Source organism: Pristiophorus japonicus, chromosome 8 (genome assembly GCF_044704955.1).
Source record: "Pristiophorus japonicus isolate sPriJap1 chromosome 8, sPriJap1.hap1, whole genome shotgun sequence".
Classification (NCBI taxonomy): domain Eukaryota; kingdom Metazoa; phylum Chordata; class Chondrichthyes; family Pristiophoridae; genus Pristiophorus; species Pristiophorus japonicus.
In genome coordinates this window covers 225120267-225139485 of record NC_091984.1, presented here as the reverse complement: position 1 = coordinate 225139485, position 19219 = coordinate 225120267, and the positions used below count along the sequence as shown (strand labels likewise).

The 19219-nt window shown below is 48.6% G+C and overlaps 1 protein-coding gene across 8 annotated transcripts in view; it reads left to right on the top strand.

Moving 5' to 3' along the window:
• The window catches only part of LOC139269037 (ubiquitin carboxyl-terminal hydrolase 30-like), a 90862-nt gene that overhangs the window by 11012 nt on the left and 60631 nt on the right, over positions 1-19219 (top strand). For 5 of the 8 annotated variants that reach the window (XM_070888002.1, XM_070888009.1, XM_070888007.1 and 2 more), the window contains exons 1-2: positions 13368-13531; positions 16091-16200. In XM_070888002.1, the coding sequence (XP_070744103.1) occupies positions 13452-13531; positions 16091-16200 (190 nt within the window). In that variant the 5' untranslated portion in view covers positions 13368-13451. Of the gene's footprint in view, positions 1-13367; positions 13532-14354; positions 14816-16090; positions 16201-18236; positions 18645-19219 lie in introns of those variants that run through there. The other 3 variants (XM_070888006.1, XM_070888004.1, XM_070888008.1) reach the window with 3 other exon arrangements.

Genomic DNA, 19219 nt, shown 5'->3' with positions numbered 1-19219 from the left:
TTTTTCCTCATGTTGCCTCTGGCCCTTTCGCCCGTCACCATTTGCCATTTATACGGCCCAAGATCTCATTCACTCCCTTTACAGATGGTGCACCGTACGCTGCTGGCTTCAGCTATCTATACACCGGCACCCCGAGCCCCTGTCCCGTTCCACGTAGAATAGTACCTTTTAGCGTATAATGCCCCTTTCAATTATCTTTTCCCAATCTCACTTGTGTTTAATTTAAAAAGTAACCCGGACACGCATCCGGATTTTTTTTTGGAAGAAAGATTTCCTGGTGGGTTTATTGAGGTGAGGCTGTGCCAGTTTGCCGTATTTGCTGAAGCAGTGAGATGCAGTCTTGGGCAGCTGCGCCACTCTGTGGCGTACACGTCCTGACATGGTGCCAGGGTTCATCTCTCCCCATCTCGAGCCTCTTGCTGAAGCACCGTATCAACATGTGGTAACTTTATAACGTAGTCAAATATATATTTTATCTTTTCTAAAAATTGGGATCGTATACTGTCTGGCCGTTAAATAGGAAAAATGAAATGATTTAAAAAAAATATATATATACGAATTCTATGGTGAGTGTATTTTAAATATGAGATATATCTATAAATAAATATATAAATGTTCCAAGTATTTTGTGTGTGTGTGTTTTGTACATTTCAAAATGGTTTAGGTAGGCCCATATTATAGAGTGATACAGCACAGGAGGCCATTCGGCCCATCATACAGTGCCGGCTCTTTGGTAGAATTACCCAATTAGTCCCACTCCCCTTGATCTTTCTCCGTAGCCCAGTCATCTTTTTCCTTTCAAGTATTTATCCAATTCCCTTTGGAAGTTATTATTGAATCCGCTTCCACCGTCCTTTCAGGCAGTGCGTTCCAGATCGTACCGACTCGCTGTGTAAAATAAAACTTTTCCTCATTACCCCTCTGGTCTTTTGCCATTCATCTTAACTCTGTGTCCTCTGGTCATCGACCCGTCATCCGCTAGAAACACTTTCCCCTTAGTTACTCAATAAAACCGTTCATGATTTTGAACACCTCGACCAAATTTCCACTTAAGCTTCTCTGCTCTAAGGAGAACAATCCCAGCTTCGCGAGTCTTTCCCCATAACTGAAGTCCCTCATCCCTGGTACCAATGAAGTGAACCTCCTCTGCACCCTCTCTGATCCTGCCTTCTGTTATACTGTTGGACACGACTGCTGCCAATGAGCCGGAAGCTGTGTAGAAGCAAGCGGGCTCGATCGAAAAAGCCAGGAAGGGAGCAGGTACATTAGCGTGCTCATTTTAAGAAAAGCAGGAACATCATGCCCCGCTGCTATGGCAACTCCTCAGTCCGTGTGGCGGACAGCCCAACCAATGGCATGTCCGCTAAGTAACCATGGTGACCGTGTGTCAGGTGGTTCCCAAGTCTTGCTCCATTTTCAAACTCATTTGTTTCTGTCAAAAGCGAAACAGCAAATTCTCTCGGCCTTGTTGCTTTTAAAAAAGTTCTAATCTATTGAGAGATTATAAAGAATGATTACCAGCACTCGTTATGTTTCTGACCAGCGTTTCCTTATACATTTGGAGTGATTAGTGTCTCTGCTCATGCCTCACGTTTTAGATCATCGCGAGTACAGGAACACAGCCATTGCAAGATGAATAACGACCAAGGTCCCCCTCGTTCACAGGTTGTCAAACAATTTCTGGCCGGGGTTCGCGCCCCAGTCCAGAGAATCCCGGCGAGTGGAGGCGGACTGCGGCTCGGAATCCAGCGGGATAACCCTTCCCCTCACCCCTGCCCCCCACCGCACTCATCGTATGGGTTGCGGGAGGCCATAAAAGCCTCCTGCTGTATAGGACTAACCATCCTATTGGCTGGAATAAAGCTGGTTACGGCCTCCTGTATGGCTCAGAGACATGGACCATATACAGTAGACACCTCAAGATCCTGGGAGGACAGACGCACCAACGTCAGTGTTCTCGATCATGTAAAGTCCTTACACAATACCACAAATCTACACGAGGCACATTCTATGGACAAGGTCACTCCATGACCTGAACCTTTATTTCAGGACCAAGAAGTGATGACCCTGCGTGGGACCTCCCTTTATATACCTGGATGACCAAGTGAGGAGTGTCTCCCACAAGTTCACCCCCTGTGGTCAAGGTGTGCATTTCTTACGTATATACACTATTGCAGTGTTGTTACATAAAGGTTATATACAGGACATCACCTCCCCCTCAACATCTTATTGGGATCACAGGTTAAGTCTCTCGGGTGGTCTGCGCTCCCTCGTGGAGCGCCGCAGTTGGGGCTCTGGTTGTTGAGCCTTGGTCTGCGTGTCTGTCACCTGTGGTGATTCCGGCCTGTCCGGGCTGACCGCAGGGACTGTGCATGCTGCTGATTGTTCTTGTTGCTCGTTCACTGGCGGTGGTGTGAATACCATCTCATGATCTTCCTCAGGTTCCTCAGTGTCCATGCTGAACCTTTTTTTTACATGGTCCAGATGCTTGTGGCATATCTGCCCATTGTTAAGTCTGACCACTATGACCCTATTCCCCTCTTTGTCTATTACAATACCCTCAAGCCATTTGGGCCCCAAAGCGTGATTGAGGATAAATACGGGATCATCAATTTCTATACATCTCCTCCTTGAATTACGGTCATGGCACTCGTTTTGGGACTGGCACTTGCCCTCAATAGTGTCAGACAGGACTGGATGAATGAGGGACAGCCGAGTTTTGAGTGTTCGTTTCATGAGTAGCTCCGCGGGCGGGACCCCCGTGAGCGAGTGCGGTCGGGACCTATAGGCCAGCAGGAGGCGCGATAGGCGGCATTGAAGGGAGGGTCCTTGAATCAGGAGCATGCCTTGTTTTATGATTTGGACCGCACGTTCCACCTGGCCATTGGAGGCCGGCTTGAATGGTGCTGTCCTGATATGGTTGATGCCATTACCCAACATGAACTCCCGGAATTCGTAGCTTGTGAAACATGGGCCATTATCGCTAACAAGGATGTCCGGCAAACCGTGGGTCGCAAAGACCGCACGTAGACTCTCCATTGTGGTGGATGTCATGCACGAATTAAAAATGATGCACTCGATCCATTTCGAGCACACATCAACCACAATGAGAAACATTTTTCCCATGAACGGGCCCGCGTAGTCTACGTGAATACGTGACCATGGCCTGGTGGGCCAGGACCACGGGCTGAGCGGGGCCTCCCTGGGGGCATTACCTAGCTGGGCACACGTCGTGCACCTGTGAACACAGTGTTCTAGGTCTGAATCAATTCCCGGCCACCACACATGTGACCGGGCAATGGCCTTCATCAACACGATGCCTGGGTGCTTGCTGTGGAGTTCCTTGATGAATGCTTCCCTGCCCCTCTGGGGCATGACTACCCGGCTGCCCCATAGTAGGCAGTCGGCTTGGATGGAGAGCTCATCCATCCATCTGTGAAACGGTCTGACCTCCTCAGGGCATGCTACGTGTGCGGGCGCCCAATCCCCAGTCAGGACACATTTCTTAATCAAGGATAGGAGGGGATCTCTGTTAGTCCAGATTTTCATCTGGCGGGCTGTGATGGGAGAGCCTGCACTGTCAAAGGCATCGACAGCCATGACCATCTCAGCGCTTTGCTCTGCTGCCCCCTCAGTGGTGGCCAGTGGAAGCCTGCTGAGCGCGTCAGCGCAATTTTCGGTGCCGGGCTGGTGCCAGATGGTATAGTCACACGCAGCGAGCGTGAGAGCCCATCGCTGTATGCGAGCTGACGCATTGGCATTGACAGCCTTGCTGTCTGACAGCAGGGATCTTAACAGCTTGTGGTCCATTTCTAATTCGAACCTTCTGCCAAAAAAGTCTCTTCTTTACCCCAGAGACACATGCGAGTGCTTCCTTTTCAACCATCCCATATCCCCGTTCAGCTTGAGAGCGCGACTTAGATGCATAAGCCACAGGTTGGAGTTGGCCCTCATCATTACTCTGCTGCAACACACACTCAACCCCATAGGATGATGCATCACATGTCAGAACCATTTTTTCTTACAGGGGTCGTACAGAGTCAACAACTTCTTTGAACAAAGTAGGTTCCGCGCCCGATTGAAAGCCCGTTCCTGACAGTCCCCCCAAAACCAATCGCAACCCTTATGCAGAAGTACATGTAGCGGCTCCAACAATGTGCTTAAGTTCGGCAGAAAGTTCCCGAAATAGTTCAAGAGTCCCAGAAATGAACGCAACTCCGATGTGTTGCCGGGCCTGGGCGCTCGTTGAATCGCCTCCGTTTTGAATTCGGTAGGCTGAATCCCGTCTGCAGCAACCCTCCTGCCCAGAAACTCGACTTCAGGAGCCAAAAACACACACTTAGGCTTCTTGAGTCACAGGCCTACCCAGTCCAGTCGACGTAGCACCTCCTCCAGGTTGTGGAGGTGTTCCTCGGTGTCCCGACCCATGATGAGGATGTCGTCCTGGAATACAATCGTTCCAGGAATGGATTTACATAGAAACATAGAAAATAGGTGCAGGAGTAGGCCATTTGGCCCTTCTAGCCTGCACCGCCATTCAATGAGTTCATGGCTGAACATGCAACTTCAGTACCCCATTCCTGCTTTCTCACCATACTCCTTGATCCCCCGAGTAGTAAGGACTTCATCGAACTCCTTTTTGAATATATTTAGTGAATTGGCCTCAACAACTTTCTCTTGTAGAGAATTCCACAGTTTCTCCTCATCTCGGTCCTAAATGGCTTACCCCTTATCCTTAGACTGTGACCCCTGGTTCTGGACTTCCCCAACATTGGGAACATTCTTCCTGCATCTAACCTGTCTAAACCAGTCAGAATTTTAAACGTTTCTATGAGGTCCCCTCTCATTCTTCTGAACTCCAGTGAATACAAGCCCAGTTGATCCAGTCTTTCTTGATAGGTCAGTCCCGCCATCCCGGGAATCAGTCTGGTAAACCTTCGCTGCACTCCCTCAATAGCAAGAATGTCCTTCCTCAAGTTAGGAGACCAAAACTGTACACAATACTCCAGGTGTGGCCTCACCAAGGCCCTGTACAACTGTAGCAACACCTCCCTGCCCCTGTACTCAAATTTGAGCAGGCTTTCCATGTTTCTTTGAAAAATCGCGGCCGCTGATCGAATGCCAAACGGACACCTGTTGTAAACAAACAGTCCCTTGTGCGTGGTGATTGTGGTCAGTAGCTTGGATTCGTCGGCCAGTTCTTGAGTCATGTAGGCTGAAGTGAGGTCCAACTTGGTGAACAGCTTGCCGCCTGCCAGCGTGGCCAAAAGGTCCTCCACTCTCGGGACCGGTTAATGGTCTTGTAGTGACACCCGGTTGATAGTGGCCTTGTAGTCGCCACAGATCCTGACTGAGCCATCCGCTTTTAGGACGGGAACGATGGGGCTCGCCCAGTCGCTGAATTCAACGGGTGAGATGATGCCCTCTCTCAGCAACCAGTCCAACTCGCTCTCAATTTTCTTCCGCATCACATACGGCACAGCTCTGGCTTTGTGGTGCACTGGTCTGGAGTCCGGGGTGATGCGTACCACTACTTTGGTACCTTTGAACGTCCCGACGCCAGGTTGAAATAGTGACTCAAATTGCTGTAGGACCTGTGAGCATGAACTTCGCTCCACAGATGACACTGCGTGCACATCCCCCCATTTCCAGTTCATCTCAGCTAACCAGCTCCTCCCCAACAGTGCGGGACCATTTCCCGGGACAATCCAGAGCAGCAGCCGGTTCACTGATCCATTGTGTGTGACCGCCAATATTGCACTGCCTAGCACTGGGATTATTTCTTTGGTGTACGTCCGTAATTGCATCTCAATGCGTTCTAGTTTGGGTCTGCTGGCTTTGAGTGGCCACAGCTTTTCGAATTGTTGAACACTCATGAGTGACTGGCGGGCCCCTGTGTCCAGCTCCATGCGTACGGGGATGCCGTTTAATAGGACTTTCATCGTCATGGGTGACGTTTTGGTATATGAGCTGTGAATGTTTGCCACATGAACCCGCTGAACTTCAGCGTCCATTGATTTGCCCCAAGCGTCATCCTGCCTCGCAGACCCCTCATCTGGTCCATCCGCCTCGTATATTAGCCTGGTTACAGGCTTTCTGCACATTCTGGCTAAATGGCCAGTGAGGTTACAATTTCTGCAGGTGAACTGTTGAAACCTGCAAGTCCTGGCAGCATGTCTGCCCCCACACCTCCAGCATGAACTGAGATTCCCATTGTTGTGAGCAAAAGAGCTGTTACCAGGCATTCCTCGCTGATTGTCCCTTTGACTGCTCTTGAGCACCCTGTTAGTGGGTGTCAATGGCCCCATCCCAGAACGCATTGTCCACTGGGGGGGGGGCGTAAATGTCCGTTCAGCCTGCCATTGTCTGTGTTGGAGACTTACTCTTGGGTCTATTGCTGCCTGGGATGTGTCGAACTGCCCTTGCCTGCCTGCAGGGCTCTGAGTCGCATTTATGATATTGACTCCCTGATCCATCGCCACGTTGGAGGCAGAATTGCGTGCGTGTATTATCTTGGTTTCCCCCTCCCCCGCCATAAAAGTCTGAGCCAGCAACGTCGCCGCTTCCAAGGTCAAGTCCTTGGTCTCAATTAACTTTCTGAAAATCCCGGCATGACCGACGCCCTCAATAAAGAAATCCCTTGGCATCTCCCCCCTGCAGGCGTCTGTGAACTTACAGAGGCTGGCCAAGCACCGGAGGTCCGCAACGAAATCCGGTATGCTCTGTCCTTCCCGACGTCGGTGCGTATAGAATCTGTGTCGGGCCATGTGTACGCTGCTCAACGGTTTGAGGTGCTCACTGATTAGCTTGCTGAGCTCTTCAAAGGTTTTGTCCACCGGCTTCTCGGGTGCTAGCAGATCTTTCATGAGCGCGTAAGTCTTAGGTCCACAGCTGGTCAGTAGATGAGCCCTTCGCTTGTCGGCCACTGCATCTCCCAGCCAGTCCTTCGTAACAAAACTCTGCTGGAGCCTTTCAATGAAATTGTCCCAGTCCTCACCAACACAGTACCATTCCTCTGTGCTACCGGTGGCCATTCTCGTGGGTCGTTGATTCCCGTTTCTCGTCGCCAATGTAAAGTCCTTACACAATACCACAAATCCACACGAGGCACATTCTATGGACAAGGTCACTCCATGACCTGAACCTTTACTCACAGGACCAAGAAGTGATGACCCTGCGTGGGACCTCCCTTTATATACCTGGATGACCAGGTGAGGAGTGTCTCCCACAAGTTCACCCCCTGTGGTCAAGGTGTGCATTTCTTACGTATATACAGTATTGCAGTGTTGTTACATAAAGGTTACATACATGACAGATCAGGCCAGCAGCCCCAGCATCGAAGCACTGACCACACTCGACCAGCTCCGTTGGGCGGGCCACATTGTTCGCATGCCTGACACAAGACTCCCCAAGCAAGCGCTCTACTCGGAACTCCTGAATGGCAAGCAATCCCCAGGTGGGCAGAGGAAACAGTTCAAGGACTCCTTGATAAGCAACATCCCCACCGACACCTGGGAGTCTCTGGCCAAAGACCGCCCTAAGTGGAGGAAGAGCATCCGGGAGGGCGCTGAGCACCTCGAGTCTCGTCGCCGAGAACATGCAGAAATCAAGCGCAGGTAGCGGAAGGAGCGTGCGGCAAACCTGTCCCACCCACCCTTTCCCTCAACCATTGTCTGTCCCATCTGTGACAGAGACTGTAATTCCCGTATTGGACTGTTCAGTCAACTAAGAACTCACTTTTAGGAACTCATCATCAGAGGTAGTCCCTCGAAGCGAGGATGACTTGCTTCCACGCCAAAAAGGGATGAGTTCACAGGTGTTTCGATGAAGGACCTAATATTCCAGATCCCGAACTACATCCTGAAGGGTGGAAGATGCCTGTGCGTGGATTTTTTTAACGTGTGGTGGCCGTTGCACACCAGCCACCACACGGGCTTGACAGAGCCAGCTCTTGGTCGAGTGGCAAGGGTTACTCAACTGGAGACCAGCTCTGCTGCACAGACCGAGCGCTCACACATATCGCAGTGTGAGCTGGTCCGTGCTGCCCCTGGGCCCTCGCCTCTACTGGACCCCCAGATTCACGCCTCTCCTGGGCCCCGGTCACTTCTCTCTATGGACCCTTGCCGCTCCTTCGCCCCTCCTGCTGTGCCTGCCCGCACTGCAATCAGCGACCTGGTTTCGCAGCCGTCTCCCTCCTGCAGCAGCACGCGCTGCTCCCTGCAGTGGTATGCTGCCGCGCGCTGCTCCCTCCAATGGCCCCGGCCCACCGACAGTCCCGATGATATGATGATGACGATGGTTACAGCCAGTCAGGCTGTGAATCAGTTTGCGAATCCTCCCACTGCTTCACACTGTTCCCGAAAAGTTGATGATCATGGACACCCGCCCACTACATGGGCCCACCGCCAGCCTTGGCAACCATGGGCCTAACTGGCAACCCAAGATCAGTAATTCTTTGGCATGTCCCTTGCCTCCGAGTCAGAAGGTTGTGGGTAAAAGATCCTCCCGTAATGAGTGATCACAGTATGGTTGAATTTGTAATACAGATTGAGGGTGAGGAAGTAGTGTCTCAAACGAGCGTACTATGCTTAAACAAAGGGGACTACAGTGAGATGAGGGCAGAGTTGGCTAAAGTAGACTGGGAACACAGACTAAACGGTGGCACAATTGAGGAACAGTGGAGGACTTTTAAGGAGCTCTTTCATAGTGCTCAACAAAAATATATTCCAGTGAAAAAGAAGGGCGGTAAGAGAAGGGATAACCAGCCGTGGATAACCAAGGAAATAAAGGAGAGTATCAAATTAAAAACCAATGCGTATAAGGTGGCCAAGGTTAGTGGGAAACTAGAAGATTGGGAAAATTTTAAATGATAGCAAAGAATGACTAAGAAAGCAATAAAGAAAGGAAAGATAGATTACGAAAGTAAACTTGCGCAAAACATAAAAACAGATAGTAAAAGCTTTTACCGATATATAAAACGGAAAAGAGTGACTAAAGTAAATGTTGGTCCCTTGGAAGATGAGAAGGGGAATTTAATAATGGGAAATGTGGAAATGGCTGAGACCTTAAACAATTATTTTGCTTCGGTCTTCACAGTGGAAGACACAAAAACCATGCCAAAAATTGCTGGTCACAGTAATGTGGGAAGGGAGGACCTTGAGACAATCACTATCACTAGGGAGTAGTGCTGGACAGGCTAATGGGACTCAAGGTAGACAAGTCCCCTGGTCCTGATGAAATGCATCCCAGGGTATTAAAAAAGATGGCGGAAGTTATAGCAGATGCATTCGTTATAATCTACCAAAATTCTCTGGACTCTGGGGAGGTACCAGCGGATTGGAAAGCAGCTAATGTAACGCCTCTGTTTAAAAAAGGGGGCAGACAAAAGGCACGTAACTATAGGCCGGTTAGTTTAACATTTGTAGTGGAGAAAATGCTTGAAGCTATCATTAAGGAAGAAATAGTGGGACATCTGGATAGGAATAGTGCAATCAAGCAGACGCAACATGGATTCATGAAGGGGAAATCATGTTTAACTAATTTACTTGAATTCTTTGAGGATATAACGAGCATGGTGGATAGAGGTGTACTGATGGATGTGGTGTATTTAGATTTCCAAAAGGCATTCGATAAGGTGCCACACAAAAGGTTACTGCAGAAGATAAAGGTACACGGAGTCAGAGGAAATGTATTAGCATGGATCGAGAATTGGCTGGCTAACAGAAAGCAGAGAGTCGGGATAAATGGGTCCTTTTCGGGTTGGAAATCGGTGGTTAGTGGTGTGCCACAGGGATCGGTGCTGGGACCACAACTGTTTACAATATACATCGATGACCTGGAAGATGGGACAGAGTGTAGTGTAACAAAATTTGCAGATGACACAAAGATTAGTGGGAAAGCGGGTTGTGTAGAGGACACAGAGAGGCTGCAAAGAGATTTAGATAGGTTAAGCGAATGGGCTAAGGTTTGGCAGATGGAATACAATGTCGGAAAATGTGAGATCATCCACCTTGGAAAAAAAAAACAGTAAAAGGGAATATTATTCGAATGGGGAGAAATTACAACATGCTGCGGTGCAGAGGGACCTGGGGGTCCTTGTGCATGAATCCCAAAAAGTTAGTTTGCAGGTGCAGCAGGTAATCAGGAAGGCGAATGGAATGTTGGCCTTCATTGCGAGAGGGATTGAGTACAAAAGCAGGGAGGTCCTGCTGCAACTGTACAGGGTATTGGTGAGGCCGCACCTGGAGTACTGCGTTCAGTTTTGGTCACCTTACTTAAAGAAGGATATACTAGCTTTGGAGGGAGTATAGAGATGATTCACGAGGCTGATTCCGGAGATGAGGGGGTTACCTTATGATGATAGATTGAGTAGACTGGGTCTTTACTCGTTGGAGTTCAGAAGGATGAGGGGTGATCTTATAGAAAAATTTAAAATAATGAAAGGGATAGACAAGATAGAGGCAGAGAGGTTGTTTCCACTGGTCGGGAAGACTAGAGCTAGGGGGCACAGCCTCAAAATACGGGGGAGCCAATTTAAAACCGAGTTGAGAAGAAATTTCTTCTCCCAGAGGGTTGTGAATCTGTGGAATTCTCTGCCCAAGGAAGCAGTTGAGGCTAGCTCATTGAACATATTCAAATCACAGATAGATAGATTTTTAACTAATAAGGGAATTAAGGCTTATGGGGAGCGGGCGGGTAAGTGGAGCTGAGTCCACGGCCAGATCAGCCATGATCTTGTTGAATGGCGGAGCAGGCTCAAGGGGCTAGATGGCCTACTCCTGTTCCTAATTCTTATGTTCTTAATATGTTATGTTGAAGTCCCACTCCAGGAACTTGAGCACACACATCTAGGCTGATACTCCAGTGCAATGCTGAGGGAGCCCCATACTGTCGGAGGTGCCATCTTTCGGATGAGAACGTTAAACCGAGACCCCGTCTGCCCTCTCAGGTGGATGTTAAAGATCCCATGGGACTCTGTCGCAGAAGAGCAGGGGAGTTATCCCCGCTGTCCTGGCTAATATTTATCCCTCAATCACTATCATTGAAAGCAGATTATCTGGTTATTATCACATTGCTGTTTGGGGGAGCTTGCTGTGCGCAAATTGGCTGCCGCATTTCCCACATTACAACAGTGACTACACTCCAAAAGTACTTCATTGGCTGTAAAGCGCTTTGGGACATCCAGTGTTCGTGGAAGGCGCTATATAAATGCAAGTCTTTCTTTTAATATGCATCATTACCCCATTTTGCTTCAGTGGCTGCTGTAGGGTCACCAATTATTGTTCAATCAATGATTCTATGAATCAATTCTCAGGCACAAGTCAGTATTGCCTGCAGCAGTGAATAGAAGTTTTCTTTTACCTGTACACTAGATGGCGATAGAGTGGAGACGCTGCAGGTACTCATGCCACAGTACCACCTACTGCCAAGAGGCTGTAACTGCACCTTGACAATTGTCAGGACAAAAGCCACCACCAAAAATCATAAGCACAAGGTTTGTGGGCAGGAGGTTCACATCTTACACAAGGTTTTTAATAGATATAGATGCTGCAGACTGGCCACGTATCTGCATTATAAACCAGTAGATTATAAAATGCGAACAGTATACACTAATTTATTCACCATAAGAAGATAAGAATTAGGAGGAGTGCGTACAGCCCCTCGGGTCTGCTCCACCAATCAAGGAGATCATGGCTGATCTGTGGCCTCAACTCCACTTTCCTGCCAGAATCTTTGATTCCTCTAGAGTCCAAAAATCTATCGATCTCAGTCTTGAATATAGAAAGACTTGCATTTATATAAAAGCAAAATACTGCCAATGCTGGAATCTGAAATGAAACCAGAAAAAGCTGGAAATCTCAGTGGGTCAGGCAGCATCTGTGGAGAGAAACAGAGTTAACGTTTCGGGTTGACGACCAATGAAATACTTGGTGCAAAACATGGCAGCCAATTTGCACACAGCAAGCTACTACAAATGTGATGTTGATAAATATTGGACTGGCCATCTTCAACATAGCGCCGTGGGATCATTTATGTCCACCTGAGAGAGCAGGCGGGGCCTCGGTTTAACATCTCATCTGAAAGACGGCACCTCTGACAGTGCAGCACTCCCTCAGCACTGCACTGGAGTGCCAGCCTAGATTTATGTGCTCAAATCCCTGGCGTGGGACTTGAACCCACAACCTTCTGACTCGGAGGCGAGGGTGCTACTCACTGAGCCCCGGTGGATAGGGTGCCAATCAAGATGATATGCTCAGGAGGGTGATTTTTTTCATTCTGCCAATAATGAATCTCTCCCATCACTGGACCTTTGGTGCCAAAAACAGGAAGGCAGAATATTATCTGAATGGTGACAGATTAGTAAAAGGGGAGGTGCAACGAGACCTGGGTGTCATGGTACATCAGTCATTGAAAGTTGGCATGCAGGTACAGCAGGCGGTGAAGAAGGCAAATGGCATGTTGGCATTCATAGCGAGGGGATTTGAGTATTGGAGCAGGGAGGTCTTATTGCAGTTGTACAGGGCCTTGGTGAGGCCACACCTTGAATATTGTGTGCAGTTTTGGTCTCCTAATCTGAGGAAGGACATTCTTGCTAATGAGGGAGTGCAGCGAAGGTTCACCAGACTGATTCCCGGGATGGCAGGACTGACATATGAAGAAAGACTGGATCAACTAGGCTTATATTCACTGGAATTTAGAAGAATGAGAGGGGATCGCATAGTAACATATAAAATTCTGACGGGACTGGACGGGTTAGATGCAGGAAGAACGTTCCTGATGTTGGGGAAGTCCAGAACCAGGGGTCACAGTCTTAGGACCGAGATGAGGAGAAATCTCTTCATTCAGAGAGTTGTGGGCATGTGAAATTCTCTACCACAGAAAGTTGTTGAGACCAGTCCGTTGGATGTATTCAAAAGGGAGTTAGATGTGGCTCTTACGGCTAAAGGGATCAAGGGGTATGGAGAGAAAGCAGGAAGGGGGTACTGAGGTGAATGATCAGCCATGATCTTATCGAATGGCGGTGCAGGCTCCAAGGGCCGAATGGCCTACTCCTGCACCTATTTTCTATATGTCTATGAAAGGATTGGTTTTGTTTGGTCAGCTCATATAAATCAAGCAAAACTGCTGAAAAATCCCAGCAGGGTCGAAAGAGCCTGCCAATCCTGAAAACAGCAGAGCTCAGCACTGGCCAGCCACAGTGCTGTCTGTGTGCCCGTGTCTGGGCACTGGGAGTGTGGGGACAGCGCCACCCAGCGGCCGGGAGGACCGGCGCCGCCGCCTCTGGCGGGTCAAGCTTGTCCCCGCTCGCACTCGTTGGCGGGGCGGGGAGGGTGGTGCCCACCGTCTTCAGTCCGGGCCGCTGCTCGCCGGGATCATTGGTTCCGGGCCCGGTGGAAGGTGCCGGCTTTGGGGCAGGCGGGAGAGCGAGAGAGAGAGAGAGAGAAGGGGGAATGCGGAGTGGGCCCGGGGCTAGGCCGGAGGCGGGCGACAGGCTGGTCCGGGAGTTCCTGCAGAGCGGAACCGCCGTCAGGTGAGGCCGGGGGCCTGCGGCAGACGCCTCGGGAGTCCCTCCTTTCTCCCCCCCTACCCCGGGTCTGGGCATTGTGTGGTGGGTGTGGGGGGAGTGGGAGCAGTTTGCTGGAAGCTCTGACCATCACCATGGTAACACTGAGGCCGCAGAGTGAATGCTGCATCCCCCCCCCACACACACCCACCGAGCTATTCGACTGCAGGGGGCATCGCCGCCAAGCCAGGTTTGGTGCCCAGCGCCTCTTTCCCCAGCAGGAGTGACGAGGAAACTGGCAGGTTTTCCTCTTGCCAAGCCCCGGGGTGCTGAGGCCAGTTGCCCCAGCCCCACTGCCCGCTCCAGCTCGGCTCACCTGACTCGGTTGTTCCAGTTGGACCGCTCTTGCAGAGAGACAGCAAAGGCACGATGGGCCGAATGCCCTCTTTCTGTGCGGTGCGATTCTGTGACTGCGCTGTCGAAGGATTGGGCTTTTTTAATCTTCGTCGGCTGGATGGGTCAGTTCCTGGAGACACTATTTTGAGTGGATCACTGGATAGCAGAACTAATTGTCCAAATGTACCCTGACAATCCAGAAGAATTGTCCCCCCTTTTGTAGCGAGGGCAGCACATTAGGGAGGGGGAGCCGCTACCCATACCGAAATTTATATAATTTTTAGAAACAGAAAATGCCATTGCGCTCAAGAAGCCTGTTCCTTTTTTTGTTTGATTTTAACCTCACCAATTTGCCTTGTCGTCTTTATACCAAAATGCAGCTAGTTGACCAGTCAACCGACATCACAAAAAAAAAATAGATTGGTCATTTTAACCAATAAGGGAAATTAAGGGTTACGGGGAGCGGGCGGGTAAGTGGAGCTGAGTCCACGGCCAGATCAGCCATGATCTTGTTGAATGGCGGAGCAGGCTCGAGGGGCTAGGTGGCCTACTCCTGATCCTAATTCTTATATTCTTATGTTAACTCATTGCTGTTCGTGGGAGCTTGCTGAGCGCAAATTGGCTGCTGTAACTACCCTTGTACTTCATTGGCTGTAAAGCGCTTTGGGATGTCCTGAGGTCATGAAAGGCGCTACATAAATGCAATTCCTTGTAGTTGCCTCATGAATCCCAACATGTTAAATACACTTCTAGAAAGAGCAGTGAGGTTAAAAACCCTGGAATCATTTAGGAAATAATTGAATGCTGCAATGGGGGGATGGTAGGATGTCATGGATTGGTGAATTAAGATGGTCAGAATATCCTTCCTCATCTGTAATGATCCTGCGGATCCCTTTGCACTCCTCCCTTATTCAGGTAATTCTCCGCTAACTCGTTCCAGAGGCTTGTTGCCAGTGAAAACCATATGCCGTTGTTCTTTTCTACTTATTTTCTAATGTAATTGCAGGAGGCAAATTTGCTAAAACAACAATGTAAATGGTAAGGACAAGCATTAGAACGATAGCTGTCAGTTTAGAATGCATTAGTTGTGGGAAAGTTAAGTGGCCAGCTGACTGAAAGCTGGACTTGGTAGCAGGGCTGCGCTGAGTGAGCTTCACCATCACACGGAGAGAAACAGGAAATCCATTTACAGGTGTGGAGCTCTGTTAATTTCCAGAGCGTGTGCGCTAAAATGCGCGATATTTTTAAACCAAAATCAGTGAGTCGCCAAGTTCTGGCGATTGGGCTGCGACTGGGATTTGGGAGGCCTCCGCAGGTTAAGAAACAGAACAATGATGGAACCTCTTAAAATTAAATTTAAAAAGAAAACTCCAGTTCCCGTCATGTTCTTCAGGACCCCTGTGCTCGCTGACCAACATTGGCTTCCGGTTAAACGCCGCCTCGATTTCAAAATTCTGATCCTTATTTTCAAATCCCTCCATGGCCTCTCCCCTCCCTATCTCTGTAATCTCCTCCAGCCTCACAACCCCTGAGATGTCTGCGATCCCCTAATTCTGCCCTCCTGAGCATCCCTGATTATAGTCGCTCAACCGTCGGTGGCCGTGCCTTCTGTTGCCTGGGCCCCAAACTTTGAAACTCCCTCCCTAAACCTCTCCGCCGCTCTTTCCTCCTTCAAGACGCCCCTTAAAACCTACCTCTTTGACCCAGCTTTTGGTCAGCTGCCCTAATTTCTCATGGGGCTCGATGTCAAATTTTAATCTCGTAATGCACCTGTGAAGCGCCTTGGGACAGTTCACTACAGTTAAAGGCGCTATATAAATACAAGTTGTTGTTTATAACTGGACCACAGATTGTTTCTCGACCTGTGCTGACCCCCAGCCAGGTTACGGGAGGGGAGACAGGAACTGGCCTCCTGGTCAGCGGCCAGTGAAACCCTGTGGGTGGGGGGGGGGTGGAGTAGTGCACATGTGGCTGCCAAGCGGCTCCTACAGTCAAGTAGCCCATCAGTACCCCCCCTGTCAAAGCCTGCGCGTGGCACTCAGTTGAGAAAGTACTGGAAGACACTCACAGAGCCAAGAAACAAATCACTCCCCCTCTTTCCCTTTCCCCCCCCCCCCCCCTCCCCCAACCAGGAGAGAAGGAGTGAAATTTGTCAACAAAAAAATAAAACTCAGTTTATTAATTTTGCAGGAATAGAATGATGAAGAACTGGGGTGTTATTGGAGGAGTTGCTGCAGCGTTGGCAGCTAGTATCTACGTATTGTGGGGACCAATTACTGAGCGAAAGAAGCGCAGGAAAGGTACTGTACACGAGGAATGTGACTGTCAGAAATTGCGCCGAGAATTCCTCCCTTTCCATCCATTTGACCCCCTCCTATATTTAACGACCTCTGTTTTATTTGGCATTGGTCCCGGCCGAAATTTCGTACTTTCTTTTTGAGGGTGTCTTTACACAGCATGTGTTCCATCTGTGCCAGTGCTTGTGCGCAAGGGTTTATGTCTCCCTCTCCAAACTCAAGACAAATAAATGCTTCACTTAACCTGTCGCAGCACTGTTTTTCTCCGTGTCCTGGTAACACATTAAGGCGACGCAGTGTGTCTTTTTGGTGTGAAATCAAAACGTATGACACTGCAGAGAGTACAGCCTGTACCCAATGCCCCTGCCTGTCTGATAAAGCTTTAACAATGAATGTAAACTGTGCATAAAAATTTGTAAATCGTTAATATTGCCCAAAAATAAGCTACTTGCAATTGGCTGCTTCTGATCTCTACCATTTGGCAGTTTATTTTTCCTTAACCTGGGCTCCCCAGCAAATATAAATAGGATGCTTTTTTTCATCAGAATCCTTTTAAATCAATCGAATAACATTAATGGTCTTCTGATTTGCCAGTTTTAAAAGACCATCAGGGATTTGTCGGTTTTTAGTCCCATTAATTTCGTCAGTATTTTTTCTTCACTAATATTTATTACTGTTTACGTTCCTCACTCTCATTAGCCTCTTGGTTCCCCACAATTTCTGGAATGTTATTTGTGTCTTCCACTGTGAAGATAGACACACAACATTTGTTAAACGTTGCTACCATTTCTTTATTCTCCATTATAATTTCTCCTGTCTCAGCCTCTAAGGAGCCAATGCTTACTTTTGCTAATCTCTTCCTTTATACACATTTGTAAAAGCTCTTGCAATCTGTTGTATTTCTTGCTAGTTTACTCTCCATATTCTATTTTCTCCCTCTTTATCAATTTTTTGGTCATCCTTTGCTGATTTTTAAAACCCTCCCAATCCTCAGGTTAACTACCTTTTTCGCCTCTTTTAATCTCTAGTTAACTTCTCTAGTTAGCCACGGCGAGACCACTTTTCCAGTAGAGTTGTTATTCCTCAAGGAAATGTACATTTGTTGAGTATTATGAATTATTTCTTCAAATGTTTGCCATTGCTTATCTACCATTATAGCTTTTAATCTAATTTCCCAATCTACCTCGACCAACTACCCCTCATACCTCCGAAATTGGCTTTTTTTAAAAATACCCTAGTTTCAGACTTAACCACATCACTCTCAAACTTAATATGAAATTCTGTCATATTATGATCACTCTTCCCCAGAGGATCCTATACTATAAGATTGCGAATTAATCCTGTCTCATTACACAATGCGAGATCAAAACTAACCTGTTCCCTAGTTGGTTCCGAGAGCGACAAGAGAGGGGAGGTGTGATAGAGGTGTTCAAAATTATGAAGAGTTTTGAGAGAGTAAATAAAGAGAATCTGTTTCTAGTGGCTGATGGGTCGGCAACCAGAGGGCACAGATTTAAGGGGATTGTCAAAAGAACCAAATGGGAAACAAAAGTAGTTTTTTAGTGCAGCAAGTTGTTATGATCTGGAATGAACCGCCTGAAGGGGTGGTGGAAGCAGATTCAATAGGTACTTTCTGAAGGGAATTGGATAAATATTTGAAGGTGAAAAATTTACAGGGCTACGGGGAAAGGCCAGAGGAGTGGGACTAATTGAATAGCTCTTTCACAGCACAGGCACGATGGGCTGAATGGCCTCCTGTGGTGCATCATTCTATGAACCTAGCTCGGGGGGGTGGTGGTGAGCTGTACCGATCCTGTGGGCAGTGTTGAATCCAGTGCCAGTCACCATATGCGCCCCCATGTTCGGGCATAAATTGGTAATCCCGCTCAGAAGGCCTTAGGCTGGCTGGTGCGGACAAGTGTCTCAACCGGGCAGTAGGGGGCGCTCTTCTGATTTTGGTACAGGGCCCCTCTCAGCATCTTACCCCACAGCACCTGACCCCGGGAGGGCTCGATGCAGAGCCTGGCCGTCTGCGATAGGAGAGGTGTTATTGTCCCTCGCCTTGAGCGGATAAATTCACCAAATGAGCAACACCACACATTCTGGTTTTTTTCTTGTCCGTGACCGGTGAATTCCGATGGCATTGTCGGGATGTGCTGGCTTCAAGGAGTGACTGCGGTCGGCTGACTGTTGTGGGGCTGGTTTATCATAGTCATCGATGGGGGTGGGGGGATGATTCAGCAGTGGCTGGGTGTGCTAATTCAGCGCTCTCAAACAGTCAGCCTCCATAACCTTGTCAAGCTAACGCTCCCCCAGTGCTGGCATCAGCACTCGACCTTTAATCAGCACAATATCATCTTAAACAATCAACTGGCATGGACGGACTTATGGTTTATGTTAAATCATGACTTTTTGTAACTGTTTAATATTTAAAACTAATCCTGATGGTAAGACTCTCTCTTTGTCTGTCTGTCTCTTTGTCTGTCTGTCTCTCTCTCTCTCTTTGTCTCTTTCTCTCTCTCTCTCTCTCTCTCTCTCTTTGTCTCTCTTCTCTCTCTCTCGTACTCTCTCTCTCTCTCTTTGTCTCTTTCTCTCTCTCTCTCGTACTCTCTCTCTCTCGTACTCTCTCTCTCTCTCGTACTCTCTCTCTCTCTCGTACTCTCTCTCTCTCTCGTACTCTCTCTCTCTCGTACTCTCTCTCTCTCGTACTCTCTCTCTCTCGTACTCTCTCTCGTACTCTCGTTTTCTCTCTCTCTCTCTCTCGTACTCTCTCTCTCTCGTACTCTCTCTCTCTCGTACTCTCTCTCGTACTCTCACTCTCTCGTACTATCTCTCTCGTACTATCTCTCTCGTACTCTCTCTCTCGTACTCTCTCTCTCTCTCGTAACTCTCTCTCTCTCGTACTCTCTCTCTCTCGTACTCTCTCTCTCTCGTACTCTCTCTCTCTCGTACTCTCTCTCTCTCGTACTCTCTCTCTCTCTCTCGTACTCTCTCTCTCTCTCGTACTCTCTCTCTCTCTCGT